This window comes from Anas platyrhynchos, chromosome 18 (genome assembly GCF_047663525.1).
Source record: "Anas platyrhynchos isolate ZD024472 breed Pekin duck chromosome 18, IASCAAS_PekinDuck_T2T, whole genome shotgun sequence".
NCBI classification, from domain to species: domain Eukaryota; kingdom Metazoa; phylum Chordata; class Aves; order Anseriformes; family Anatidae; genus Anas; species Anas platyrhynchos.
Genome location: NC_092604.1, coordinates 8,423,296 through 8,450,096, shown reverse-complemented (window position 1 = coordinate 8,450,096; position 26,801 = coordinate 8,423,296). Strand labels below are relative to the sequence as shown.

The following is a 26,801-nucleotide window of genomic DNA, read 5'->3' as shown; positions in this document are numbered from 1 at the left end:
ATTTGCTTCACCTGATGCGTCTCCATGCCATCAGCATGGGTTGTAAAGTTACTGGGAACACACTTTAACAGAACCCAGAGCAGTGCGGTGCAAGCTGCCAGGGGTGCAGGTTTACATCAGACTCTTATCTGTAGCAGCAGAGCTCATTGTCTGGCTTCAGGGCTTTTAAAGACAGAGGAACACACAAACACTGCCAGAAACCCCAAATCATGCTTGGATGTGAGCAGCAGCTGTAGCACAGGGCTTTGCAGTGTGTTTGTCCGTCCTTAGCATCCAGCTATTGGGGACAAGGGGTGTTTCTTGTCCCATCTCTTCGAGTGGTTGCATTGCTTGGGGCTTGGTGTCCCCCCAGCTGAGGGAGAGCTCTGTGCTCATTTCTCCCCATGCTTAAAGAAAAAATGAATGCCTTGCGTGAGGTAAAAGTACAAATCAAATCTTCCATTTAAATCCCAGCATTTAAACATGTAATTGGTGGGGTTCCTGGTTCACACTCCACGTGTCACCTTGGAGCTGGTGCTTCCACAGGTGTCAGCAGACCTCAAGGCCTGCTGGGGAGGGGACGGCTGTCCTCGCCTGGAGCCCACAGCTCCAGCTCCCACCATCAAACTCTGTTTTATGATGATCTGTGTGATCTACAGCGAGCTCTGAAAGGACAAAGGCACCCAAAAGCCTCACAGAAAGATCTGTGGCTCACCTGGTGAGCGAGAAGGCCACAGCCCATATTCACAGCATGGAGATATCTCCTGCTGCTCACTGACAAAATGACTACTGTTGTTGTGTGTGCTGCAGCCCGCAGCGCTGTAACAATTCATGTTAATGGCTCCATCTGCCCGTGTTCAGATTTCCTAATGATTTTCAGCACAAAAGCTCCAGCCCAATCTCTATTCTCCAGTTGCCCGTGGCTCAGGCCTCAATTAAACACTTCCCGGGGCCTGCTTGCACGTCAAACCACGATTTGGGAGCCGGGAAGGGTGCGTTGCAATCAGAGCTAATGAAGGCTGTTTCGGTGGAGAAATGCTTCATGTAGATGGGATAATTGGGCCACCAGATAAGATGGCTATAGTCGGAAATAATAGCCAAGCCATATGAGCGAGAGCTTGGTGCTCTGATAACGCTCTGCAGTTTACTCAAGGACAGTCTCAGCTGAGCCACTTTCTCCAAGAGTTGTCTCAGCAGCTCCAGGGAGTATCTGATGGCGTGTATCGCTGTGTCAGTGCCCATCTTGTCATTTACAGGGGGAGATTGGGCCTCCTGGTCCACGGGGTGAGGATGGTCCTGAAGGCCCCAAAGGTCGCTCTGGCCCTAATGGAGATCCCGGTCCTCTTGGTCCTGCTGGAGAGAAGGTGAGTCTTTGGGATGGGGACACCCAAGTGGGTTTTACAGCAAAACACGCTTCTTTGGGGCTTTTTTGTGGTGTGTGGACAGAGCGATTCCCGGCATGGGGCAAAAGGGGTGGTTTGGGGGCAGAGGGATGAAGAGGAGGGTCAGGAGCTGTGTGTGAAGGCTGGTGTGTGCAGTTCAATGTGAGTACCAGAGGGGTCCCAGAGAAGATGGAGTTACTGCAGTGATGTGAGTTGGGTGCATCGAGGTGTTGGTCGCTTTGGGGTTATCTGCTTGGGTGCAAAGTCTTGGTAAAAAAAATAAAATAAAAAAAAAGACCAGGGAGGGAAACCACCTAAGCAACCTTGGCTCTTGACTTCTACATGCTTAACTTCTCCCCTTTTAGCTGGCGCAAACCCACAGCTGCTCTCAAGGCCTTCGTTGCCCCCACTGACCCACTTTCTTTTTGTGTTTCAGGGAAAACTCGGCGTGCCAGGACTGCCCGGCTACCCGGGCAGGCAGGGCCCAAAGGTAACGGGGGGGGTGCTGCAACGTGATGGGAGGAGATGCACAGGGATGGGGGCTGCAAAGTGTGCACAGCCCCCGTCAGGGCATGCAGGACCACTGAGGCAGCAGATAAGGGCTCTGTGGGAGCTTTCGTGCTAGCAATAGGCATAAAGGGGCTTCTCCCGGTACTGGGCCTTGTCTCTTCAAAGCTTTGAGCTACTTTAATTAATTAAGAAGAATAGCTAATGAATCAGGATCTCCCTGAAATTAAAATAGAACTGATATTTACAGATTTGCAAACATCCTTTATATCCTACCTACACGCCCACCTTCATATGGGCCATTTTCAAATGTCCTTTTTAAATTAAAGCTGCAAATTCCACCCCATAGACTGAGGCTACAGCCCAGCTTTTACATGCCCTGGAGGCTTTGGAAACTTATGTTTTTGTTAACTTTTTTTTTTTCTTTTTAGAATCATATTTTATTATTCATGTTCATTGCTTAAAAAAAAAAAAAAAGCAGGCTTGTTTAACACTGGAGACATAATTAACTGCAAGGGATTGTTTTCTGGTTGTGGTGTTGATGGTTTGTTTTTTTTTTTAATTTGCCTTTTTTTTTTTTTCTGGGGTAATTTTTTTTTTTTTTGCATTTTTTCAGCTAATTCATATTTTAAAAGCAGCAGCAGCTATTCTCCAGGCAATTACATCAGAAAGAAACAAGCCAGGAGTTAAATTTTCATGTGCAACATAGTGACTTAGGAGCTAAACACAAAAGCCTGCTGTTCCCCAGGCACCTGGTGCGAGCGTGGGCTTGGGCCTTTGCAGCGACTTCTAATGAGGCATGGACCTTTTTATTTTGGTTTGTTATTTTTGGAGAAAATTTGGCTTCTGAGGTCATTTCGGGTCTGTCTTCGATTTTGTTTTTGTTAGAGGAAGGTTAAAAAAAAAAAAAAGCACCAGGAGCTGCAGACGTCAGCAAGTTTGGCCAGGGTTATTTCAGGCTAGCGGGCGCCTGGCACAGCCAGACAGAGCCACCCCGTCCAGTGTCCTGAACCCATCCGTCTCTTTTCTCTCCCCCAAAAGGGCTCGATCGGCTTCCCAGGATTCCCAGGAGCCAACGGCGAGAAGGGCACACGGGTAAGAGTTGCTTTGGCTGGCTGCTTCGTTGATTTTTCCCTCCAGAGAGCATCCCTTGGGCAGGACTGATGGTGGTAAAATCCCTCGCTAGCAGCTGTCACCTCCCGGTCCCCAGGGCAGGATGCTGCTGATGCCCATGGTGGGCACAGTGACAGCACAGTGCACGCCTATTACACAGCAGAAAGCTTTCCCTCAAGATATTTCAAGAGATTTCTCTGAACCTGAATCCTTTCCTTGCTGCCAGACTTTGCTCGGGGCATGAAGAGCTTTTTAATTAATGGTAATTGTTAGAGATGGGTGAATCTATTCAGAAGCAGCCAGAACCATCTTAACCTAACTTGAGATTCAAAGTACGTAGGTGAAAACACACTTAACATGTTTCTCCTTTTAATAAGTGGAGCTGTTTTAAATTCCTAAACAGCCTCAAAATGTAGGGGCTCCATCCCCTGAACTCAGCTCTACCTCTCACCCCCTGCTCAGCTTTGTGCTTGAATAGCAGGGAATTGTCTAAATGCACCAGTGATCTTTTATTTTATTTTGTATTATTTTATTTTGAGGATGACAAGGTTGAGTTAGGGGATGGAAAGTACAAATGCAGTCATTTTCTTCGTGAGCTCTAGTCCCAGGGAAAAAATAGGGGGAGTAAGGAGAGTAAGTGGAATTAGTTTCCATTTTACTCTCATTTAAATACAAATGACTTCTAACAGACGTGTGTGATAGGAGCACAGAAAATATAAATCACTTTGCACTGCATTAATATTGTGCCACCAAAATTTGGTTTATATCCCTCTTTTTTTTTTTTTCCCCACTGAGTAATTTTCATCTCATTCTGAACTACAAATCCCCTTCCCTCCCAGTCAGGCAGGAGAAGGGAGGCAGCTGCCACAGCAGCCTCAAATTTACTGTAGCCGTATAATTACCACCCGCCTTATCCAATATGCAAAAAAAAAAAATCCTCGGGGTGCATTTCTGGGTGACATAAACCAGGGCATGGGCACTGCAGTGATAGGGAAACGTGCTGCTGTGCACCCCCTGAGCATCCTCACCCCTCCTGCTTCATCTGGCTGCACCTGGTGGGATGTGGAGCCAGCCCGCTCGGACAGCAGGCTTCTTCGGGAGCACAGTGGGAGCTGGTTGTCTGTAAGAATGAGAAAAAATAATCGAGGATTAGGCTGGATTAATTCTAATTCTCTCCAGTGTTCGCTTGGACCATTTACACCACTCTGCACCTAGTCCAGCAGCTCGCCCTTGTTTTATTGCTATGTTTGTCTGCGTGGGAGAGAGAAACACTTTCATGGACAAATCTCTCCTTTTAGTAAAAGGAGCTCAGCTTGAAAAATTTATAAGGGTAGCAGAAATACAGATTTTCAATGACTGTTTTGGTATCCTTCTTTTTTTTCCTCCCAAGTATCTGATTTGAAATAAGTGAAAGCGATTATATAGAGAACAATAGACTGAGCTAGGATCACACTGCACGAACCAAATGGAGACCATCAACTGAATTTAAGCCTCGTTGAGTTAGACTTGATAAATTACACTCTGCTTCTCCCGAGACCAGTAAATTTGCTACTTTATGAGCATGTCCACATGCAGTCAAGAAAGAGAGTTTGTAAGATTTGCTTCTCCAGTGCATTGTGGGGTAACCCAATTTGCAGCTGAAACAACCAAAAATCATTTCTGTTTGTCTTTTCTTTTTACAAGGTATTACTATTATGATACTCCACACGGTTGTTTACGTGTCTAGAATAATAAGAATCACAGGTTTTTCCTACAGTTGTCATCATCTAGGCATTGAAATAAGCTTTCCATCTCGTTATTTCAACAACATGGATAGTTATTCTCCCCCTAAAATAATTAAAAAAAAAAAAAAAAAAGGTGAAAATAAGGAAGCCCAAGGAGCATCAGCAGCCAGGCCAGCACCAGCAGCTGAATTTTGGTGCTGGCAGTGCAAAAGTTCCCCAAAGCTGAAACCACAGCTTTTGGCTGCACACAGGGAGCTGGCAAAGTTAAAAATTAGGAAGCAAAGGGTGCTTGGTGTCTTTGGAAAGGAGTGCCCTGCAAAATATCCTGGTAGTTTCGGCAAGCGGCTCCCTGGTGCCCAGCTTCACCCAGCAGCCCGAGGCGAGTTTGGGTGGGCTGGCTCGGGCGCTTTCACAACCTGATCATGAAATCAATAGTTGGAAATGTGAGTAAGTGATCTTTATTTTTAGAGCTAATAATCCCCAGCCATTAGCATGGGATAATAGATCTCCCTGCACGCCCTGGCTGACAGAGCCTGGAGGGTGTGCAGGGGGGGAGCCAAAATCCAGGCCATTCATTTGGGTGCCTAAAAAATAATCTGAATTTAGATGCCTTTCCTTCGATATCCCTGTTTGAAAAATGTAGGCCTGTGTGCATTTACAGTGCTATATAAATTCTTAGCAGCAGTACACAGCGCTGTATGCATGATTAATGACAGCAATAAGCAGGGGGAAAATTTTGCTTAAAAATAGAATTGAGAAAGAAGGAAGGGAGTGTGGGGGGCTACCTGCAGGGAGGCTGCACTCTGCACCACCTGATCCAAATTCAGCCTCACGTAGGGAAAGGAAAACCAGATGGAGTGCTTCAAAATGATTTTTTTGTAATTAATTAAAAAAATATGCCAGCAGTGTTTATTAAATGGAACCGCAGAACGAGGAAGATTCAGCAGGGCTAATTTTAGCAGCTGGAAGAAAGTTGATTTAAAACTTTTCCAGCTCTTGTTTTATTTTTGCCCGGTTAATGAGTGCCAAATACGAGAAGGCAAGATTTTTAGATGATGGATTTGGGGCAGAAAATGGCAAATGATATTTTAAGCATCTGTGTTCCTTACATAGAAAATCCTTCTCTTCCTTCCTTTAACAGGTGATTGGTAAAAAATAGTAGGCTGCTGGTCCAAAGGAAGAAAGTCAAACCTATTGGCTTTTTTTTTTTTTTTTTTTGATAATGACAGTAGCCAAAACAGCGTCCTCAGATAGCAAGATCTGGGCTTTTACTTTTCTTTTAGGCGTATGGTAATGGAGCTTAGCATAATGCCAGATTTAGAACCCAGCCGTCTTTGTCTTTCTTCTGTCAGAATTAATCACAGTCCCCCATTACGGGGAACTGACTGCATCTGTCAGAGCTCATAAGCCTGCTGTTTTGTCGCTGCTGCAAAGCAATGTCTTAAATTACTTGTTTAGCACAAAGTTCACAAAGATGAGGAAAGATTTGTAAATATGTGGGGCAGCTTAATTGGCTTGTGTAGCGTAAAATAACTGCTCGGGTTAGGGTGCCTGCTCTGCTGCTGTCATTCTGCACATATTTAACGCAGGTCTTGCAGCGTGTGTGTGCATCAGCACATGCTCTGCGTGAGCTGGGAGAAGGGGAGGGCGAAGATCAGCAGGAAAGGGGGTTGTGGATTTTGGGGTGGCAGAGCAGAAGAGCTTTTGGCTGCCCCTGGTGTGTTTGCTGGCTTTTTAGGAGCCTGCGTGGTCCAAGGAGGTGGCCTCATCCTTGTGGTGTTTTTTGGGTACTTTTATGAGGCTGTCCCTCAGGTGTTAGATGCCATCCGGGCACTGGGGTTGCTGTTCAGATGTGTCCAAACATTACAAAAGACAACAAATGCAATAACCAAGAGCTATGAGTAAAACTGCTATTGTCTTTTTGATTGCAAATGAGAACTGAGGAGGTTTTGGGGGCAGTTTGCGTGCGATAGGTCTCCGTTGTGCATTCCCCTGCTGCGAGCTCAGCCTGTGGCTGCTGCTGGCCCGTGACTCACCTGCGTTCCTTCTCCTTGCAGGGGACACCTGGCAAACCAGGTCCAAGGGGGCAGCGCGGTCCAACGGTAATCATTTTTTATCTTTTTTATCACTTCTCGTGCATTTTGAAAGCTTGTTAATACCAGACGAGGTGTGCTCTGATTCATGTCCTACCTGGGCAGGATCTGGCCCTTTATCTGGCCTTCAGCCTTAAAACCAAGCAGAGGGAGCACTGATTTGGGGCTGGGGCTCACCAGTGGTTCTGGTTTGGAGCCATAACAAAATGGGATGTTCAGCCAGCACTGCCGAAGGCTCCTGGCATCCTGGTGCTGCTGGTGGGACTGCTCTTTGTCCTCGTGCAGCTCAGGTGCTTGAGCTCTTTGCCTATCACAGTGCAGTTCTTCTTGCTACCCAAAGCACTAAACTGTCGTCTTTTGTGTCTTTCCAAGGGTCCACGTGGGGAAAGAGGCCCTAGGGGAAGCACTGGGAAACCTGGCCCAAAGGTAAGGTTTGGGAGAGCCTATGATGGTAATTAGGAAGAGAACTACGTCCTAAAAAGTGTCAGCATTACAGACCATCTGCTTCATTGCCCTCCGTTTCCCTTCTCTCCTTTTTCCGTTGTATTTTGGAAGCTGAGCCCTCCTGATCTGCATTACCCAGCCAAATGCCTCGTAACCCAACTGAGAAGTCTGTGCACAGGTCCTAAAAATGCAATGGCTTTGTTTCAGCACGAAGCCTGACCTGAGGCCCCGTTGCACCCAGGGGTCACCCCATACCAGGGACCACCCCAACCCTGAACTCCACTGATGCTTCCCCCGAGCCCTGCACACCCTTGCACCATGCCGAGCCGCTTTGCATGCAAACTCCCAGCCAGCAATTGGCCATCAGACACAATAGTCATTGTTCTGCCAGCCAACCTGGAGGCGTTCTCAGCTCTAGCACCTGCTGCAGAAGTGGATGAAGTGACCATCAATTGCTGGGCGTGATGGAAGCAAAGCTGCCGTAATGAGGCGCTGTCACCGCCGCGCCGCCGGCGTTAAAAATAAATGCCTCGGCTTTGTATCGGCATGAATTTTTGATAAATACCTCGGCTTTGCTGCGGCATTTATCTCTCTGAGGGAGGCTGTTAGCTGGTGGAGATGTCCCGAGCCCGCTGATGTTATCTTCCTTGTGTTTTTATTAAGCAGTGGGGGGGGAATGAGCAGCTGCTCGTTTGTCGCTGGATGCTGTCCCTGATGGAGAATTATTGATAGAGAGGGGCTGGGGGGTGGGCTCTCACCCTGGGGTCGATGCCATTTGAAATCTTTGTGCGAAGCAGCTGAAGTGGTGATGCATGTATTTTTAATGGTGTTTTGTTGTGTGTTTTTTTTTTTTGTTTATCCTTAAAAGGGCAACTCTGGTGGCGATGGCCCCCCTGGTCCTCCTGGCGAAAGGGTAAGGCAGCGCCGTGGGGCTGGGGCAGGGATCTGCAACCTCTGCTGGTTTAACACAGCAGAAGTGGGGGGTTCACAGCAAGGGGGTTTTCCTGCAGTAAGCACCCTACAAGTGCCCCAGGAAGCAGAGAGGACTGGGGAGCTCCCTGCAGCCAGGATACGGGCTAAGAAAGTGCTTAGAAAAAAAAAACAGGTGAAAATTATTGGTGTGGAGAGAGGTCTCACAAGTCACACACAGCCCTCACAGCGCTTCTGAGCTCTCCAAGTGAGGCTCAAGTGGGCCTTTGGGTGTCCTGTGCCAACGGTGCTCCATGGGAAAAAGGAAAAGCCCCCCACTCTGTCTGTGCTGATGGCCAGAGCCTGGTTTCTGGAGGAGTTGGATCCTCCAGGACCTCTTCTGCTTTCTCCAGCCTACAGCATGCTTGGTGGAAAACAGTGAAGCAATGGGACTTTTGTGACTGTAACCTCAATACCTGCAATTTTTAAAAATTTTTCTTTTGCCTCTAAATTCTGTATGAAATTTCCCAGGCAGGAAACATGGAATTGGCCTTGTGCTTTGCACATTTTGGTGGTTTTGGGTGAAGGGGCAGTTGCTGATGATACCGCAGCATTGCGAAGGGCAGAGGGTGCCTGCAGCACCAGCCCCAAAAGAGCCAGGCTCCTTCCCATCCCTGCATGAGCTGGTAGCTCCTGGAGCCCTCAGCTGAGCTGGGATGGGAGAAGACCTATTTTTCATAGCTTTGGGAGGGAAAGGTGGCACCGAGAGGTGGATGACCCTCTTAGCCCAGCTGGCCAGCATGCTTGGCTACACATGCCCTGTGGTTCTTACTTCTCCAAGGTTTTTTTTTGAGGGATGGCCCCATGCAGTTGTGCCTTGCACTTCAATAGCATTTCTTTGTGGCAGAACGAGCCATTTTTCCATTTCTTTGTGATCATCTACTGTTCACACAGAGCTGGTATTTCATAGTAAAGCATATACATTCCTTAACCATGTGCTCTCTGCCTTGTTTTATGTCCAGGGACCACCAGGGCCTCAAGGACCAACTGGATTTCCCGGACCAAAAGGCCCCCCTGTGAGTAACTCTCTTTCCAGAACATACAAAAACGTACATAAAGATTTTTTTTCCAGCCAGCTGTAATTGCCTGTGCCATCTCAGTCTTAGCTGCTTCTTTGACAAGTGGTGACATGCCCAATAAAAGGCATTACTGAGCCATCATGATAATAACCCGGCGGTTTAAGATTTTAAATAGGCAAGTAAATTACAGCTGATTATAAATGTTCATTTCCTAATGACTCGATATCACTAGGATCTTTCACGGTTGCTCTGTTCTTTATTTTTCCTCTGTACACTGGGATGACAGCACAACAGAGTAACACGTCTGTCTCTGCAATTATTGTACACTGGTGGGGAGCCGCAGAAAAGTTTTTGGAGTGATTTCTTTCCCTGTGGTGACAGCTCGCTCAATGTCTGGATCTGTAATATAAACCTGTAAGATTTTGGGGAGTGTGTATGGGAAAAGGACATATCTTTTAGGGTTCTGAGCACCCCCGTTTCACTGTAAAATGGGTAGGAATTAATGCAAGGATGCAAGCAGGTTTGATACAGTCCTTTATCATATTTTTACTACTGAGCACCTGGTTCTGGTCCTTCTCACCCTGGTTTTCTGCCGTAGGGTCCTCCTGGGAAGGATGGATTGCCTGGTCACCCCGGACAGAGAGGAGAAACTGTAAGTAGCCAAAAATCCTGGGCAGATCATTAGTCCTGAGCCTCGTCTTGCTGGCTGGTTTCTCTAAACCCCTCCGTGCAGCTGGGGAGATGGGGCCGCCCGTTTGTTTCCCCCAGAGGTCTGCGTGTCCCCAGCTGCATGGGGTGGTCTACAGGAAGCAACCCTCTTCTGAGCAGGACGGCTCGGGCTAATGATGATTGGGGTGAAGGCCGTGCACCAAGCCCTCTCTCTGGCCCCGTAGTCTATTGTGGGGGGCACGTGGGTCATACACGAAGTGGATTTGAGCAGAGAAGCAGCGAGCAGTGCCGGAGCAGCTGGCTTTCTGCGTGCTGTGGGGGCAGCTCCTGGCTAGGTGGGAGGATGCTGGCTGGGTCAGCACCCCAGGACTCAGCATGGTGCTTACTTTCTGAAGTGGAGAAGGAGCTGGGGGTGATTTCCATGCATGTTGTGCACCCCAAGGACTCACCAGAGCACCAGTCATTTGTCCTCCAAGGAGGACGAAGGGAAGGCTGTGCCTCTACCCCACTCGTAGGACCACTGTGGGTGAATCTGTGTTTTCTTCCCCACTCTTCCCGTTGGAAAAGTGCAGGTTTTAGGTCTCACAACTCTAGGTCTGTGATAACAGAGATCTTTTGTGCGAGACAGGCTCACTCCTCAGCTAGGCAGCGCTCAGCTCTCTGCACGCAGCTGCCTTAGGTCAGGGGCAGTTTTACTGTCTCTGGAGCCCGCCATGGGTAGAAATAAATACTTTTGCCTTCTTCATGCACCATGTGGCCAGCACCAAGAACTGTTGCACAGCAGGAAAGAGTTACAACCCCGTTTTGGCAGTGCTTCTTTCAGGAGGAAGGCAACTCCTGGCCAAGATCTGTGGTGCAATGGTTTTGCTCTAGCTTGTCTGTCCATGCCAGTTACTGCAGCACGCTCACCTCTCAGCCCTGCCTTAGCACACCAGTCAGAGCATCTCTGCTGCGCTGCCTTTTAGCCAAAACTAATCACAAGGATCTCGCCGAGTTTTGCTTAAGGCCTCCCCCCCAGGCAAATGTCCCTTGCTGCAACCCACGGAGCAGCTTCTGGCCGTTCAGGTACCTTACCGCGTCGTGCGCATACTGCTTTGTCAATTTTAAAAGGTTTTGTTGCACAGATGTAATCAGTGTTTCTCACCAAAGGAGAATGATGAGGCATGTGGAAGGTATGATGGCTGTCGTGCGTCTCTGGTGGTCTGTTCTCTGCACCTTTTTCCTCGAAGGATACCCTAAGCAAAAATGACTGTTCTGCCGCGTATTTTTCTGCATGCAGTAATTAGTACCTCTCTGTTTGGCGTTTCTGGGGATGCTGATTCTTTTTCCTCGGCTGTTTACAATCCAGTTCATTTGCTGTTGGTACGTGCCTCTCCCCAGACTGCATGCTGCATGTTAGCAAATAGACTCCTTGTTCTGCGTTTATTTTATGGGAAGGAAACCCAACTTCCTCCACTCAGCTTCACGTTTTTCTTCACCACCTTTCCTAGCAAAACAGCATTGAGAAGGCTTTGCACATTGTGCATTTTTCCCCCTCAACTTATCACACAACAGTTTAATTAACTTGCCTGGCATTTGCTAAGCAAGGCAATGCAAACACTGCTCGGTACCACGCCGGGTATTTATGCTCTGTCAGACTTTATGGCGATGGTTGTGGTATTTTGAGCGCACAGACCTCAGGTCAGGATTAACTTAAAGATGGAGAGAAGAGCTTTCACCTGCCAGAGTCTGACTGTGACATTTAGTCTTCCTTCATTGAGTTATCTCTAACATCCAGGACACCTAAGCTGAAATCAGAAAAGGCAGTAGAAATTTTACTTAAATCTGCTGTTATCAACTTCTGAGACCAGAATAAAAGACCAAATTCTCAAGTCTGCATGAATATGAGTGAAGAATGGGCTTTCAATCATTTTGGGTCTGAAAGCATTCCCTGATAGCTGCCTTCGGGAGTAACTTGCCTTTCTAAAACCTGTTAATCTTCACCACGAACAAGCAAAGATCACTTTCCCCTGAATCCTCTTGGGATGCATGCAGACACATGCAGAGACCCAGGTAGCAGAAGTCACTGTTTTGTCCTCCTGCCTTGCACAGTGCCAAAAAGAGGAGGTGAACATAAAAACAAATTAAATGTGTTTTCCACATCGGTAAGCTTGTTAGCACACCCTGTACCTTCATGCAAGAAAACCTAACACCAGAAGACTGAATCAAGTCTGTGTGTCAAATAGCTCCCTTTATTTTGCTTTTCATTTAGGAGCAAACAGTCATGCTGAAGACGCCAAAATATTTGGCCGTATTAGATTTATTAAGATGGAATCTGTAAAAGACGAGAAAAAAAAAAACTAAAAGCTCTGTGCCCATGGTTCAGACAGGATAAAAGGAAACTCCTTTCTTCAGATTAAAAAGAAAAGTCCCGCATGGAGGCACTTGAAGTATTTTTCTAAGATAAGAGCTTAAATTGTACATTCTTTTCCTAATGATGGCTTGCCATTTCCTCATCAATGACATGATATTTTCTGTGATCTGCAGACAGCCAGAGTAGCTTTGAGTAGTTTCTTAGCATGACATGGTACCATTGGCTTGGGACTTATCTGCTCATCTTTTGTGGCAGTGAGAAATAGCCTGTATGCCCTAACTGACATTTCTCAAGCTTGTCAGCATGCTACAGTCAGAATGATAATTAATGTGCTTTTTAAAGAGTGGCTTAGGAGAACTAAACAATTGCAGTGGTGATAGTTCATTATTGCCACTCTTTAAATGTCATTATAAGTAGCTGTCGTGGAGACTTCGTTACTCATCATTTGACCATCCAGAGAGAAACACGTCTGTGATTTCTTTCAGCAGACGTTGAGGAAGGAAATAAAACTCTGCAGGGCTGGGGACTGGCGCTGCCTGTGGTCACCCAGCCTCAGAGCTCCCTAGGAGTGAAGCTCAAACTGGGAACTGCTCTGGAACTGGGAGCAGGAGAAGGGAAATGGTGATGAAGAATTGCTCAGCATTAAGAGCAATAGCCATTAATAGCCATTTCCTCTGTAGGTTTTATGAGTTTAGCAATTATTATTATTTTTTTATATGGCCAGTCCTTCAGCCAAACCACAGTAGCTTCACCAAACCAGCAGAGCTGAGCTGACGATCTGATGGCCATCCACCAAAACACCCACTCATCCCTAAGGCAGCACCCAGAACCCTCCACTGGAGCTGAAAGGCTTTGATAGTTCCTTTTTCTACCATTCTCTTGCTCCCATGAATGTACAGATAGACATTTCACACCTTCTGTTTGATTTCTCCTTCCTTCTGCCTTCGGGTGCCCATCGCTCACGGTCAGCAGCTCCGCCGGGGAGGAGCAGGCAGCAGCTGGCCGTGAGCCTCACGGGAGCACTCCATGGCAGAATCGTCACCTTTTTGTCTTCTCCCTTTTTCTAACAGGGTTTCCAAGGCAAGACCGGCCCTCCTGGCCCCCCTGGCGTTGTAGGCCCTCAGGTAAGGAACAAATATTGGTGCTTGCATCAGCCCCTTGTGGCTCATTTTCCTGGGTACAGCATGCAGGTAGGGTAGGAGAGAACAGGATGGTGCTTAGACAAGGTGTGTGAGCCCTGCTGGAGATGAGGTAGCTCCTGAGAACTTAACAGAGCTGCTCTGGTGTAAAACGGATGCAGGATGGGAGACACAGACCAGCTGTGTGCAGCCTGACAGAAGGACCAAAGAGTTCGACGTGATTCAGAAGGGCTGTGCAACCTACCGGGCAATCGGAGCAGTAGGAGCATGATGCAAGAGTGGTGTGACATTTCGTTAGGAAGAAATGCATCCCTGTTTAACATGAAGTGCTGCCAGATTCTGTCGGAATTGTGCCTTTTTTTTTTTTTTTTTTAATTTTATTTCAGTTGCAATGAACTCAGTGCAATCTGGAAATAATAACTACGCGACCAGAATTTGTACCCCTTAAGTACAAGCATGCAGGGCTCGTGCATTGGTTGTGTAGGTGGAGTCCTAGGCTGAGAAGGACTGGGGTTTGGTTGTCTTCTTTCCTGAATTGCCAGGGAGGTTGCTCTTTAATTACAAAGCAATTAATTTGTCCTCTTTAATGATAGTGTAAATTCTCTGATTTGTAAGTTCCATGATTAGGGGCAATTCCCCGACTGTGTCTGTCTTCTCAAGTGCAAATTAGGTTCCGTGGCAATTTCCTTTGGCTCGGTAGCGTGTAGTTAGTCTGATGTGTGGCTGCCGAGCGATCGCGGCGTTCTCCTTCTGCTTAGGCTAAGTGGCACCCTGCAGCGTGACACGAATCACAACCACGGTCCCAACGGACCCCGACGTGCAGGGTTGTCCAAAACGGGCCGTTGGGGAACCTTCTGGTCCGGGCCTCGTGGCACACTCGTCACCATCAGTGCCCGTGTACGGCACAGCGGCAGGCAGCAACCGCCGTGTAGTACAAGCCTCATCCATTATTTATTCCCCATATTAGGGCAAATCAGCATGATTGTAGAATACTTAGGAATTTTTCAGTTAAAAAGACAACTAAGCGTAATAATTTGAGTGATGATCTCATTTATGTGAACGCTTTCATTCCAATACCTCCTGTCTGTTCAGTGCAGTTTTGTCCTCTTCCGCACCAGAGATCCTTTAGGTGCCAAAGGAGGCATCTCTGTGGGGATTCCTGGTGACACTGCGGGAGACGGATGAGGGAAGAAGCATCTTCCATCCTGTAGCAGCCTAAAGGAGCAAACTGATGCCCTTCCTCCTCTATTTGCTCTGGTGACACCCACCGCCTTCTCCCTGCTCTCTGTCCTCAGGGTCCGACTGGTGAGACGGGTCCCATGGGTGAGCGGGGACACCCAGGTCCTCCAGGTCCCCCGGGTGAACAAGGTCTCCCTGGCCTCACTGGAAAGGAAGGGACTAAGGTAAGGATGAGCAGCCTGCTGGCTTCCCCTCCTTGCACTGCTGGACAGCTGCCCCTCTAGCAGAGGTGGAGAGGGATGATCCAGTAAAGAAATGACGTTTCACAGGGCTTCGTCAAGGCTCTGGCACAGGGAGAGGAGCTGTGCCCCCATGGCATCTGCAGCTCCTTAGCTCTTTGTCCTTGTTGTTACAGGGGGACCCTGGTCCCGCCGGCCTCCCCGGGAAGGATGGACCCCCAGGCTTGCGAGGCTTCCCTGGAGAGCGAGGTCTCCCCGGCCCCATCGTAAGTCTCTGTCCTTCCAGCGGGAAGGACACCCCAGCAGCATGGCACACAGCTCCCCAGATGACTCCATTTTCCCATCTTCTTCCCTCCAGGGTGCTCCAGGACTGAAAGGCAACGAAGGTCCCCCAGGCCCCCCCGGTCCAGCAGTGAGTATCGTTGCCCTCCCAGGCACCACCTAACACTTTTACAAGCTTGGCAAGCCAAAACAGAGGGTTAGTCACAGCGCAGTGCCTCCTCCGTTACTGTGCTAACTAATGGCTTTCTGGATATTGCTTTATTTTACAAGACACACATGTAATAGCTCAGTTATTTTATGGGGTTAGCTATGAACATACGTGACAAGCTGGGGGAACTGGGATGATCCAGGACATCCAGAATTTTGCTTTTAAGTCACCAGCTTTTCTTCTGAAAGTTGTTCCCACTTGAGACGTGCAGCCCTTCTGGAAGAAAATACTCATCATCGAACTCTCCTGGCTGTGTTAACCATGAAGTGGTCACACGCATGTTCCAAGCTGATTATGTGCCCCCAGGAACTGAGCTCGCTGCACCAGCCAGGGGAGAACTCAGCAGTTTCAAGGATTTTAATTAAGATCTGCAGAACCCCTTGGGCTGATGGTGCCAAGCCACCGCATGGAACTCACCCCCTTCAGACATGCTCACTTACTAAGTTCATGCATTTGCAGCGTCCTACTGCTGCATTTCTTTCTTTCTGCATATAGATAATGCTCGATAACCCAGTAATACTTGCTCCTTCCTTCTCCAAACAGGGCTCTCCTGGCGAGCGAGGCCCCGCGGGCTCAGCCGGCCCCATCGGCTTGCCAGGGCGACCTGGCCCCCAGGGACCTCCGGGACCTGCAGGGGAAAAGGGAGCCCCAGTAAGTACCAGTACACCAATTAACAGCTGTGGGTCACGTAGAACTAGAGCTGAGCATGGAGACAGTCCCCGGACTGGATGTAAAAAAGGAAACAAGAAACAAATGCTGTGTGCTCCTGTGGTGTGAGCATGCCAGTCATCTGCTGGAGCCCGCGCAAAGATGCTGAGAGCAGCCGTGCACACTCTCACATCTTTCAGTCCCTCGGCTCACACGTGAGATGTCACCTGCAGGCAGCATGGAGTGGGCAGGATGCCTCTGCTTGTCCCTGAGGAGCCCAGTGCCGTGGCATTCCTAAGGGGGAAGGATGTGCCTTGAATCCGTGCCCCAGGAGCGTTGCTGGATCCATCTCTGACGTCTGGGTTGCTTTGGTTCATGCCCAGGCTCAGCCTCAGATCCAGCAAAATGAGCAAATGCTGTCATCAGGGATTTCAGACTGCACGAGGATACTTGCACTGATTGATTGTTGTTATCAGAAGCGTTTATCAGGCAGTGTATTCCACATTTGCTGGCTTGTTTGGAACTCCAACAGCTAGTCCAGAGGCAAGAATTTCTTGGTGAATCAGCTTTATGAACATCTGTCCTGCCAAGTATCTATATGATGTGTTATTGGACAGATGAATAGGCAATTTATGTGGCATCTAATTATTCAGAAGAGAGCATCCAGGATTCAGATGCAATTAAATTATGTACAAGGAAACTGAAAAATATCCACTGTTCAGTTCCTATAAACAAACAAATTTGAGTAAAGGCTCCAGGCTTGAGGAATACAAGAAGATGTTTAAGCAGGAGGCCAGTAGAGATTGCTTTATTTGCTTCATGTATTTTCTTTTGTCCAGAGGCTCAGGAGAGAGCTCAGGGCCATTATTTAGGGATTAGCCAGGGATGGAGCTGGGGCAGTCAGGACCAGCATCAGTAAGAACTGGTCTGTGGGAATAAAAATTAGTTGGAGACTTGTTTGTCATTCAGAGAGAGATGGCAGAGGGTTCAGATTAAATCTAATTGTATTGCTACAGCAGCGAAATTGCAGCTGTGATCTGGGTATTCGCCGTTTAGGTTTGTTTGTTCTTTATCTCTGGAGATAGAATTTTTGTCTTGTTCAGAGAGCGAGCACAGAGAGAGAGAGATTGAGATCTAGGAAATATCATCTGGAAACATGTCTTGCTCTACGTGTCCGTGCAGTTGGGGTCGTTTTCAGCTGGATAAAATGTTAATGGACTGCAATGGGTCGGTTGGAGGGTGGAGGTGAGCTCTGCCTGACCTGTCTGCTCTTTTTGCTTCCAGGGCGAGAAGGGTCCTCAAGGCCCAGCGGGTCGGGACGGCATCCAGGGCCCAGTGGGACTGCCGGGCCCAGCAGGTCCTGTCGGGCCCCCTGGCGAGGACGGAGACAAGGTGGGAGAAGTCCTCCTGCTGTATGGGGTCACTGGGAGGGAGTGGGGGCGCCTGCCCCAGTGCCACCGTGCTGTGTGCTAAAACAGGGATGTTTTGTTGTGCTCGCAGTCCTGCAATTCGAGCAGAGTCAGGTCTGGGAGAGAATCAGGCCAAATTTGTCAGCCAAACCACTTGCTGAAATCCAGTTAGCCTTCCCCGAGCCTGTAGCAGGTGGCCTGCCCTCAGGCGCTTGGCCTTTCCAAATTAATTACCTTTCCCACTCTCTCATTAAGCCCCTCTAGGACTGGAGGATTCTTCGAAAACGTTAGCTGGGGTGTATCGCTCATCACCGCTAACGAGGCCTGCAGGATGTTGGGTCCTGCATCGTGCGGTGGCTTGGGAAAGTTTAATGATACAGAAGGGTTTGGTTACAGCCAAATCACTGGCCCTTTTCAGCATTTTTAGGGGGTTCTGTGGGAATCAGCATCTTTTGGGTGAGGACACGGAAGCTAACTGTGCCCCTTTGCTCCTGGCAGGGCGAGATCGGGGAGCCTGGCCAGAAAGGCAGCAAGGGCGACAAAGGGGAGCAGGTGAGTGCGCCGGGCATCGCCAGCAGCTGCTCTTTGGAGGAACGTGTGGTGGTGTTGTGTGGCTTGCTGGAAACAGAAAACGGTACCGTTTTAACTTCTTCCTGTCACTCCTTCCTCTTCTCCTTTGCTTCATCAAATACCCACATGGTGTACAAAAAAAAAGAATGAGTGCTTGAAGTGTTTTTCTCTTCAGCCCTTGCTGTTAGAGCTGGGTGTTTGGCTGCGGTTACTTTTCTGGTTGCTTATAGCACACTGAAGCATCCTTTGTGTGCTCAGAGGCTGAGGGATGGAAAATAAATTGCACGTATGTATCTAGAGAGGACTGAGTGGTGTGATATTGCTTTGCTGGAGCAAAGATGCGTGACTGATGGCTAAAACCAAATTCCCCTGTAAATGTACCGAAGGAAGAAGTTGGATTGCACTGGTTTTGGCTTCTCGGCCATGGAGGCAGGTAGCTGCACCCCCCAGGAGGGGATGCTGGAGGTTAATGGTGATCTGTCAGACATGTTATGCTACACAGAAACCACAGATGGCTTCCTTCTCTCCAGAAAGATTTCCAGCTTCCACCGCCCCCAGAAAGTGTTTTGCAAAATGAGTTTAAGCACGTCCTTGGGCGCAGCGCTGCTGCACCAGCATTGGTGCACCAGGGACCCTGTCCACCCACTGCCCTCTTTCAGAGATTTATGCTGGTTTAATGCATGCTGTGCTTATTTTACAGGTGAGATTTTTCACCTCCTGCTCCTAAATGTGACATTGCACTTCTGTTTTACGACAGGGTCCACCAGGTCCTACTGGCCCCCAGGGTCCAATTGGTCAGCCAGGCCCAGCTGTGAGTATTGTCAGCAGGAATCCTGCTTCTTACCATAAAAAAAAAATATTTTGGGAAGCTCTGTAAAGAGTTGCAATTTCTGCCTTGCACTGCTCATACCCAGTGCATGGGGATGAGCATTGCTGGCTGCAGCGGGAGGTGCTGGGGACGGGGCTGTGCACCCACCTCGTGCCCGTGCTAAGCCACGTTAGACTTTTTCCTCATAGGGAGCTGACGGAGAGCCAGGTCCCAGAGGGCAGCAAGGCCTCTTTGGTCAGAAAGGTGATGAAGGACCTCGAGGTTTCCCTGGTCCCCCTGGCCCTGTGGGCCTGCAGGTAATTTGTAGCATCAAGGGAGTGCTGGGGGTGATGAAGGCTGGGGGCTCCACCAGAGATGTTCATGGCTAAAAATTATCCCTTCCTACATCTCCTCAGGGCCTGCCTGGACCACCCGGTGAGAAGGGAGAAACAGGTGATGTTGGGCAAATGGTAAGATGCTTTTCTCCTATTTTCATCACTGACGTAAGTGTTTCTCCAAGAAAATGTCTGAGGTTTGTCTCCCCTTTCCCCAGGGCCCGCCAGGCCCACCTGGGCCCAGAGGTCCATCTGGACCACCAGGAGCAGACGGCCCCCAGGGTTCTCCCGGGGGAATTGGAAATCCTGGTGCAGTAGGAGAGAAGGTAAAGCATCCGCCCAAACCCAACTGAAGCCTGCAAGAAGTTTGCTACTTGTCTGGGGGCTTTGCTAATAAGGAGGTCTTCTGTGTTAAGTTATCAGGGTGATCATTTAAAATGGAAAAGGGAAATGAAAAAGCCTGTTGAGGAAGATAAGCCAGGTCTGCTTACTGGTCTGGCTTGGATGCTGAATGCTCCCATTATGTGAGCATCGTCCTTGATGTGCTCATGTGAAATGAGACCTCAAGAGGGCTCAGGTGGATGAGTGGCTCTGCAGCCTGTGCCAATTCCCACAGTTGTGGTGGGCTCATTAGAGAATTTGTTTTGGAGCCTGAGCTGTATTTTCAGGTGATAAGGTGAGGATTAGGCCAGGTGAGTGGGGTGGTGATGGGGTAAATTCATGGCTGTGGGCATTTTGTTCATCCACCTGGTCTATAAATAGGTGCCATTTGAAAAGAGGCAGCTCCTCCCAACCTGAAGCATGTTTAATGCTGTCCTTGAGGTACTTATACTAGTGATTTCTCCTCAATTAAGTAAACAGATCTATTGAGAGAGATATATGTCGTGTATTTTTGTTGTTATAAGCCAAAAAATGGAAATGTGCCTGAACAGAAAATAGTGAGGGCTCCCTAGCACAGGCACTCACCCTGTGCCTTGCTGGGGCTCGCAGCTCTCAGCAGGCCCGAGGGGTTCAGCACGTCAGCAGAAAGCTCAGCACCCTGCAGAAATACAACTGTAGGCATCCTCTTTTCTCCCCTGCAGGGTGAACCTGGTGAATCTGGTGAGCCTGGTCTTCCCGGGGAGGTTGGCCTGCCGGTGAGTATGTTATGGGATGTGGTGGAGAGAAGATTTTTGTCCGTGGTACCCCCAGGGAGCTGGTGGAAGGGGTTTTGGGGAGGGATGAATGTGGATGGGGACTGAACCAGCTGGGTTTTTGGTTTGGGCGTCAGGCAGAGGCATTGCCATGGTACGGGGTATTTATAGGAGAGTGTTTAGTCAGTGGATGCATGCTGCCCACAACAACAGGAACACCATCAAATCTTTGTGGGAAGGGACTGTTAAATCACGTCCTTGTGCTTGGAGATACAAATAGAGAGTTCTGCTCAGAATTGATTAAAGGATAATTAGGGATCGGTAAGTTGGTTTGCTGGATAATAGAAACATCCTTTTTTCCTTTACAGGGTCCTAAAGGTGAAAGAGGTGAAAAGGGTGAAGCAGGTCCCTCTGGTGCTGCTGGTCCACCTGGTCCCAAAGGTCCACCAGGTGATGATGGGCCCAAAGGCAGCCCTGTAAGTACCCCCTGCTGTCAAAATAGTGCTTCCTTGTCTTGCCCTGTGGAGATTTCCACATGCAGAGACGTTTTCCAGAGATTACTGTGGAAATTCTAAATAGTTTACCAGCCAGAGAATTTCCCCTCTAATTAATATGTGCTATTAATCCATTCCTTTAGGGTGCTAATGAGGAAAAGACCCAACTGTACAATATCTTGCAGCGTTACTTGAATCATTAGTCCTTTTTACAGGCTGTCAGGAAACACACTTATGGAAAGGGCCTGCAATAGGATCACTTTGCATCTGAGCTTGTGCATTGCAAGGGTCCTCTGTACCAGAGCAAAGCTTCCAAGATAGCAGAGAGGAGATTTATGTGAATCTGGGAGCAGTACCTCTGGGGTCAGATCCCTGCTGATGCTAATTGCTGTAGCTCTATGGAAGCCAGCAGAGCTGGACTGATTTATGCCAGATGACAATGGTACAGTATTTGTCTTGCCTGCTCCTTTGATGCTTGTTGGCTGAAGAAATTCATCATGCGATAAACAAAGATGGCATGAAACAGCAAAGGAGGCAGGGGAGTTAGTCATCTCTCTTAACAGATGGGGTTTGGGGAGAGTGCATTATCGGTTCAAACTTAGTGTCTGAGCGCTGTTCTCAGAATCATTTGAAGTGCACAATAGGCATTATATGGAGGAGAGTGGTGGAGTTGTTTTAGTCATTAAATGCTTTGAGAGGATCTTCAGGTGAAAAATGTTACACATCGTGTAGTAAAGAAACGCAAAACCTTCTAATCTGCACATTCTCCAAAGCTGAGAGGATTTCACTGTCACTTGTCTACTCTATTTGTGAAAAACTAGATGAAATTCCCTGTGTAGGTACTGGAGCTTTGTATAGCCTGGCTGCAGAGCTGCAGAGAACTGTAACAGGATGAAATTACTGAAGACACAAAACTGGGATGTGAACTGGGACTGGGTTTGAGGGTAGGGAATTGGGATTTTGCTCCACAGGGCATCTCCCCATGTTGCCAGTGGGGTGACAGGTACAGTGCTCTGCAGCTCTCCAGGTGCAACCTCTTACCTGGGGATCTCCCTCTTCTCCCTTCGCAGGGTCCAGTTGGTTTCCCTGGTGACCCCGGTCCTCCCGGAGAACCTGGTCCAGCCGTAAGTGTTTGTCCCATAGAGGGATATTTAGGTTTTGTGAAATATGACTGTGTGCTGTTCATTCACCAGCAGCTCCTCTGGTCTTTACTTGGGGAAAGGGTGGGAAGTCCCACCATAAGACTGTTCTTCTGCCCACCCCGCAGCCTTTGGGGTGGTAGCAGTTCCTGTCCACAGTATTTGATGTGGGAGGTTTGCTGGTGCTGGCATTCCCAGCGAGAGATGGGAAGGGATGGTTCCTGGTGACATAAGGACACGCTGAACCACACCTGTTGGGTCTGACGTTTTATTTAGCTCCATTTGTACCCTAAATATTCCTGCTTGCTTCCTTCTTCCATTTTAGGGTCAAGATGGTCCCCCTGGTGACAAAGGTGATGATGGCGAACCTGGTCAGACTGTGAGTAACTGGATGGAAGGGCTCTGTGTTCAGTCCCTAGTGTCTCTGTGCAGGTCCAAGGGCTTTAGCACAGAAAGATGTACAGCAACAAATTCCCAACAGCTTCCCCAGCCGCCTGCCCCGTCCCATCCCTTCCTGTCTGTGTCAGCCTGGCCACTGCCATCCATCCAGGCTGCTTAGCAATACATCTAAAAAGCAAAACTTTAGCTAACGAAAAAACAAAATCTAGCCTTTCGTTTTAAGCTCGCCATGCCTTATGGTATTACATGGTGGGAAGGGATAAAACAAGATACCACCTGCACCCCAAGGAAGTGCTGGGAGTTGTACTGGCCGCCCACACCCCGACTTAGCACAAACTCCGAATCTCAGCTGGAGTTTTGCACGCTTGCTCCTTCTTCCCATGTCTCGTGGTGCAGTCATGGCTTCTCCTCCACTCTCCATCTAGGGTTCCCCAGGTCCCACGGGAGAGCCAGGACCCTCTGGACCCCCAGGAAAAAGGGTAAGATGATTGTTTAAAAATATTTTTCTGAATGTAGTCGTGTTGATTTTTTTTAACCGATTTTATGACTCCGTCTAAAGTAAATGCCAGGCAGTAGCATGTATAAAAAAAAAAAAAATTGACATGCCATCCACAGCCATTGGAAATCAATGGGAAGTTGTCAACTAAATTTCATTGTTTTTTCAAAGATTCCAACACCCAAAAGAAAATATAAATTTAAGGTGCTCGTTTACTTTCTCTCTACTCGTAGAGATGAGATTTTTTTTTTTATCAAGAAGCTAATTTATACAGCTTTTCACAGATATTTGTCTCCATGTTGTCTTCTTCTCTGGGACTGAAGCACTGTTTTGGTAATTCCACTATGCTGTTACAGATCAGGGTGATCTAACTGTGTTTTGCATCTATTTTGTGCTTTCTCTAGGGCCCTCCTGGTCCAGCTGGTCCCGAAGGAAGGCAAGGAGAGAAAGGAGCCAAGGTGAGAGCTGAATGGGATTTGTCTTCTACCATATCCTTCATGTGCCAGAGCACTCACCCTCTGACATTGTTATTGAAAGACAGTCATTTGATTTTGCTGTGCTACAACAAAATAGCCTGAATCTGGGGCCGTTGGCCTCAAATTAAAGTGTATGTTTCATCTTTGAACAAACTCCGTGGGGATGATTAGAGCTTGGTAAGGTCATGGGAATATTTTTCTTGCTTCGAAATGACAAAGTGCCATATTTGGCAATTTAATGTGTTGTGAATAATACGGCCTGCAGAGCCGTGCATCATATCCCAGGGCAAACACAGCATTATTGGACCGTGGCAGTTTCATTAGGGGTGGTGGGGAAACGGCAAGTGGGATTGCAAATTACAGATCTAATTGTTGTGGCAGGCACAGGAACGCTGGTGGAGGAGGATGTGCTCTGCTAGCACATCTCTCAGGACCGAACCAAAGGAAGCTTCACGCTCTGGAGGGCTCGCAGCAAAGAACCGTTCCTGCTGTAAATCAGCAGAAATAGGCAAGGCTGAAAAGTGAAGCTGTTTGGAGACTTGTCCCCAGCACATCAGGGATAGGGAAGCAGCAGGAAAATCAGCGAATGGAAAATTTTACATGCTATGCAGGGAATTGCGTTCGCTTGGTGACATCCTGCCAGCCGCTGCTGCATCTCTGAGAAGATCACTTGATGGCCCGATGCAAATTAAACCGTGCTGTCTTTGCACACAGGGTGAAGCTGGTTTGGAAGGACCTCCTGGGAAGACAGGCCCAATCGGTCCCCAGGGTGCTCCAGGGAAACCCGGCCCTGATGGTCTTCGAGGAATTCCTGGTCCAGTCGTGAGTATTCCCCAAAGGAGCAGAGTCTGAGAACATTTCTGCTCAGTGTGTGTTTTAGGGGCATCTGCTGTGGAAGGCAGCTTCTTCTCAGTGTAACGCGCTGTCTGCAAGTGGGCAGAGAGTTTCTGTGCTGCAGTGCCTGACAGCAGGCAAAACACACTCAGTGGAAATAACGTGATGATGGATACCAGCTCCCAGTATCTTTTATCTGAGTGCTGGGTCTGCTCCGGGGCAACATTTCCTAGAGCTTGGAAGTCCCTTTTCCAGTGGAGATTGGAGCACGAGGGGGGTATAAACACATTTGTCCTTACCATCTTTAAGAAAACAGGGCAAATGTTCCCTGGCACAGTGGCAGGATGAGGATTTATGATTAATCTGAGTAACCCCAGCTGGGAGCACTGCTGTCATGAACGATGGCTTTGAGGGATTTGTGATGTTTTACAGGGTGAACAAGGTCTCCCCGGATCACCTGGCCCAGACGGTCCTCCAGGCCCAATGGTACGTCCAGACCATCGCATCTGATGAGGTTTTGAAATGGGAGAGCGTGTTTTCCATAATCTCATTCTCCCCTTTGTTTTCCCTCCTGTCTCCCAAAGGGCCCACCTGGTTTGCCTGGCCTTAAAGGAGACTCTGGCCCTAAAGGTGAAAAGGTAAGAGTCAGTGCATGACCTCGCTGATGTCCGTGTCTGGTTGTGGGGCACCGGGCGGTGCAAACACCCGGCTGCTTTAGGGCAGGAGTCTCCTTCCCACAGAAGTACATGAAGTACATGTCCCATACAAAGTGAGCAGGCACTTGGGTGCAGCAGTTCTGTTTCTGCATTTGTAGCATTTCCCATTGCAAAAAGCTCGTGCTTTCACTGCTCTGCCGCTTCCAGGTGTCAGGGGTACCTGCAAACTCCTGTCACTTTGCTTAGATATTTGTTTGTGTACCTGGAGATGTCTTTGATGAGTAGCTTTGGCGTTCGGTTACCTCCGGAGAGAGATCGTAATTAACATCTGCTATTTTCCCCTAGGGTCATCCAGGTTTAATTGGTCTTATTGGGCCACCGGGTGAGCAGGGAGAAAAGGGCGACAGAGGTCTCCCAGGCCCCCAGGGCTCAGCAGGACCCAAAGGAGAGCAGGTAAACGTCCCATAAGACCTTCATTAAACACGTTTTTGAGCTGGGGAGGGGTTGCTGCCTTTGAGCAAGTGCGGTATAGGAGAGATGCTCAAGCTCAGCAAGGGAGTCTTGCTAAATTTTGAGGAATATTTGCTGTTTTCTATATTAATGTGGTTTATTCTACATGTGAAATGTAGAGGTGCTCCAGAATGACCCATTTTAGTGGAAAGCAGTTTCTCAGGGCTTGTATGAAAAGAGTTGAATAGGCTTGGAGGGATGGTAACATTAAATATGCATCAGGAGGACTGATTTTTAGAACTGTGTGCCTAAATGAGATTTCCCACTCATAACCTTCTCTGGATGCACACACTTAAAAAATAATAATAATATTAATTGATTTTTCAAGTGTGAATGTCCTCCAAAATCAGGTGGTCAACTGTGAGCAGATGTTAATTGCATAGCAATAGGCCAGCATCACTGCATGCAAATCAGTGTTGTTCTGCTTTTATTTTTCAGGGTATCACAGGTCCTTCTGGACCAATTGGACCCCCAGGGCCACCAGGATTACCGGTATGTGACAAGTAATTATCTTTGAATTCCTGGGGAGCTCTGCAGCCCTTCTGGGGTCACCTTGTTGCTCCCAGATAACCCAGTTTGGCCCATCTGGCCTGACCTTGTTTGAGGATGCTGTGGGGAATTAGGATTGCCCAGCTGAGCCCATTAACAACACCTGAATGAGTTACAGGAGTACCCAGTGGGTGGAAGTCAGAGGGCATGCATGGACCTGTGGGAGGGATGCAGGCTGGTCCATCACAAATGGTTTTTGTCTGTTTGCAAATAAAAATAGCATCCAGCTCAAATGGATGTGAAAAGTAGACACAAAAAGGGAAGTGAATGTTAAAATTGCAGAACCTTGTGTAACAGTACTGTGTCTGTAAGGAGAGGCTGACTTCTCTGCTGACAAAGAAACTAACTCCCTTCTTCATTCTTCTCTACACAGGGTCCACCTGGTCCCAAAGGTGCTAAAGGATCATCAGTGAGTATAGACTTTGTTAAATGAAGAGGCCGAGGATCTCTTATTAAGTGCATAACCTGCTGCGACACCTCCCCATCAGTAGCATTAAGGCAATTAGCCAAAGATGACTGTAGCAAACGCAGCCTTTTCAGGCTGTCCAAGCCCAGAAGTTATAATTGGGGAAGGTTTCTGTTCCACGCATTGTACTTCATTGAACATCAGTGTAGAAAAGATCATAAGGAGGAATCCAGTGCATAGTCCTTGGGAGAAAACCTGCTATTGTAAAGCAGAGGATATTAAAAATAGAAGCGGGAGGTAGCAAGCTGAAAAGCGAAGGTGAGAAATGCATCACTAAAGCAGGCTTCGTACTACAAATCATCTATTCAGGCAGCTAAAAATTCCTCCTGTGCAACTTCCTAAAGTCTTTTTTTCCATGCAGAATTAAATATTTTATCACTTTTAAGATTTTATTTGATTTATAAACCTGTTGAATTGATTTGGAGTTTTCATACATTGAAATATCCTTCCTTTTCTGCAGAAGCTTGAGCAAAATTTGACTGCTTAATACCAAGCATTTGACAGACATTTTCTCTTACCAAGCATCAGAGAGTAAACAAAATAAACATTTTATTGGGGAGCAAGGGGGTAGGAGACTCTC

At 48.1% G+C, this 26,801-nt stretch overlaps 1 protein-coding gene across 4 annotated transcripts in view; it reads left to right on the top strand.

Moving 5' to 3' along the window:
• The window catches only part of COL5A1 (collagen type V alpha 1 chain), a 168,518-nt gene that overhangs the window by 128,987 nt on the left and 12,730 nt on the right, over positions 1-26,801 (top strand). For all 4 annotated transcript variants that reach the window (XM_038165150.2, XM_038165149.2, XM_072025329.1 and 1 more), the window contains exons 30-60: positions 1,236-1,343; positions 1,798-1,851; positions 2,910-2,963; positions 6,763-6,807; positions 7,171-7,224; positions 8,111-8,155; positions 9,174-9,227; positions 9,829-9,882; positions 13,323-13,376; positions 14,687-14,794; positions 14,986-15,075; positions 15,168-15,221; positions 15,843-15,950; positions 17,232-17,339; positions 17,855-17,908; positions 18,684-18,737; positions 18,944-19,051; positions 19,151-19,204; positions 19,288-19,395; positions 20,152-20,205; positions 20,571-20,678; positions 21,767-21,820; positions 22,161-22,214; positions 22,660-22,713; positions 23,135-23,188; positions 23,921-24,028; positions 24,473-24,526; positions 24,625-24,678; positions 25,042-25,149; positions 25,645-25,698; positions 26,129-26,164. In XM_038165150.2, coding sequence (XP_038021078.1) covers positions 1,236-1,343; positions 1,798-1,851; positions 2,910-2,963; positions 6,763-6,807; positions 7,171-7,224; positions 8,111-8,155; positions 9,174-9,227; positions 9,829-9,882; positions 13,323-13,376; positions 14,687-14,794; positions 14,986-15,075; positions 15,168-15,221; positions 15,843-15,950; positions 17,232-17,339; positions 17,855-17,908; positions 18,684-18,737; positions 18,944-19,051; positions 19,151-19,204; positions 19,288-19,395; positions 20,152-20,205; positions 20,571-20,678; positions 21,767-21,820; positions 22,161-22,214; positions 22,660-22,713; positions 23,135-23,188; positions 23,921-24,028; positions 24,473-24,526; positions 24,625-24,678; positions 25,042-25,149; positions 25,645-25,698; positions 26,129-26,164 — 2,160 coding nt within the window. The remainder of the gene's footprint in view (positions 1-1,235; positions 1,344-1,797; positions 1,852-2,909; positions 2,964-6,762; positions 6,808-7,170; positions 7,225-8,110; positions 8,156-9,173; positions 9,228-9,828; positions 9,883-13,322; positions 13,377-14,686; positions 14,795-14,985; positions 15,076-15,167; positions 15,222-15,842; positions 15,951-17,231; positions 17,340-17,854; positions 17,909-18,683; positions 18,738-18,943; positions 19,052-19,150; positions 19,205-19,287; positions 19,396-20,151; positions 20,206-20,570; positions 20,679-21,766; positions 21,821-22,160; positions 22,215-22,659; positions 22,714-23,134; positions 23,189-23,920; positions 24,029-24,472; positions 24,527-24,624; positions 24,679-25,041; positions 25,150-25,644; positions 25,699-26,128; positions 26,165-26,801) is intronic.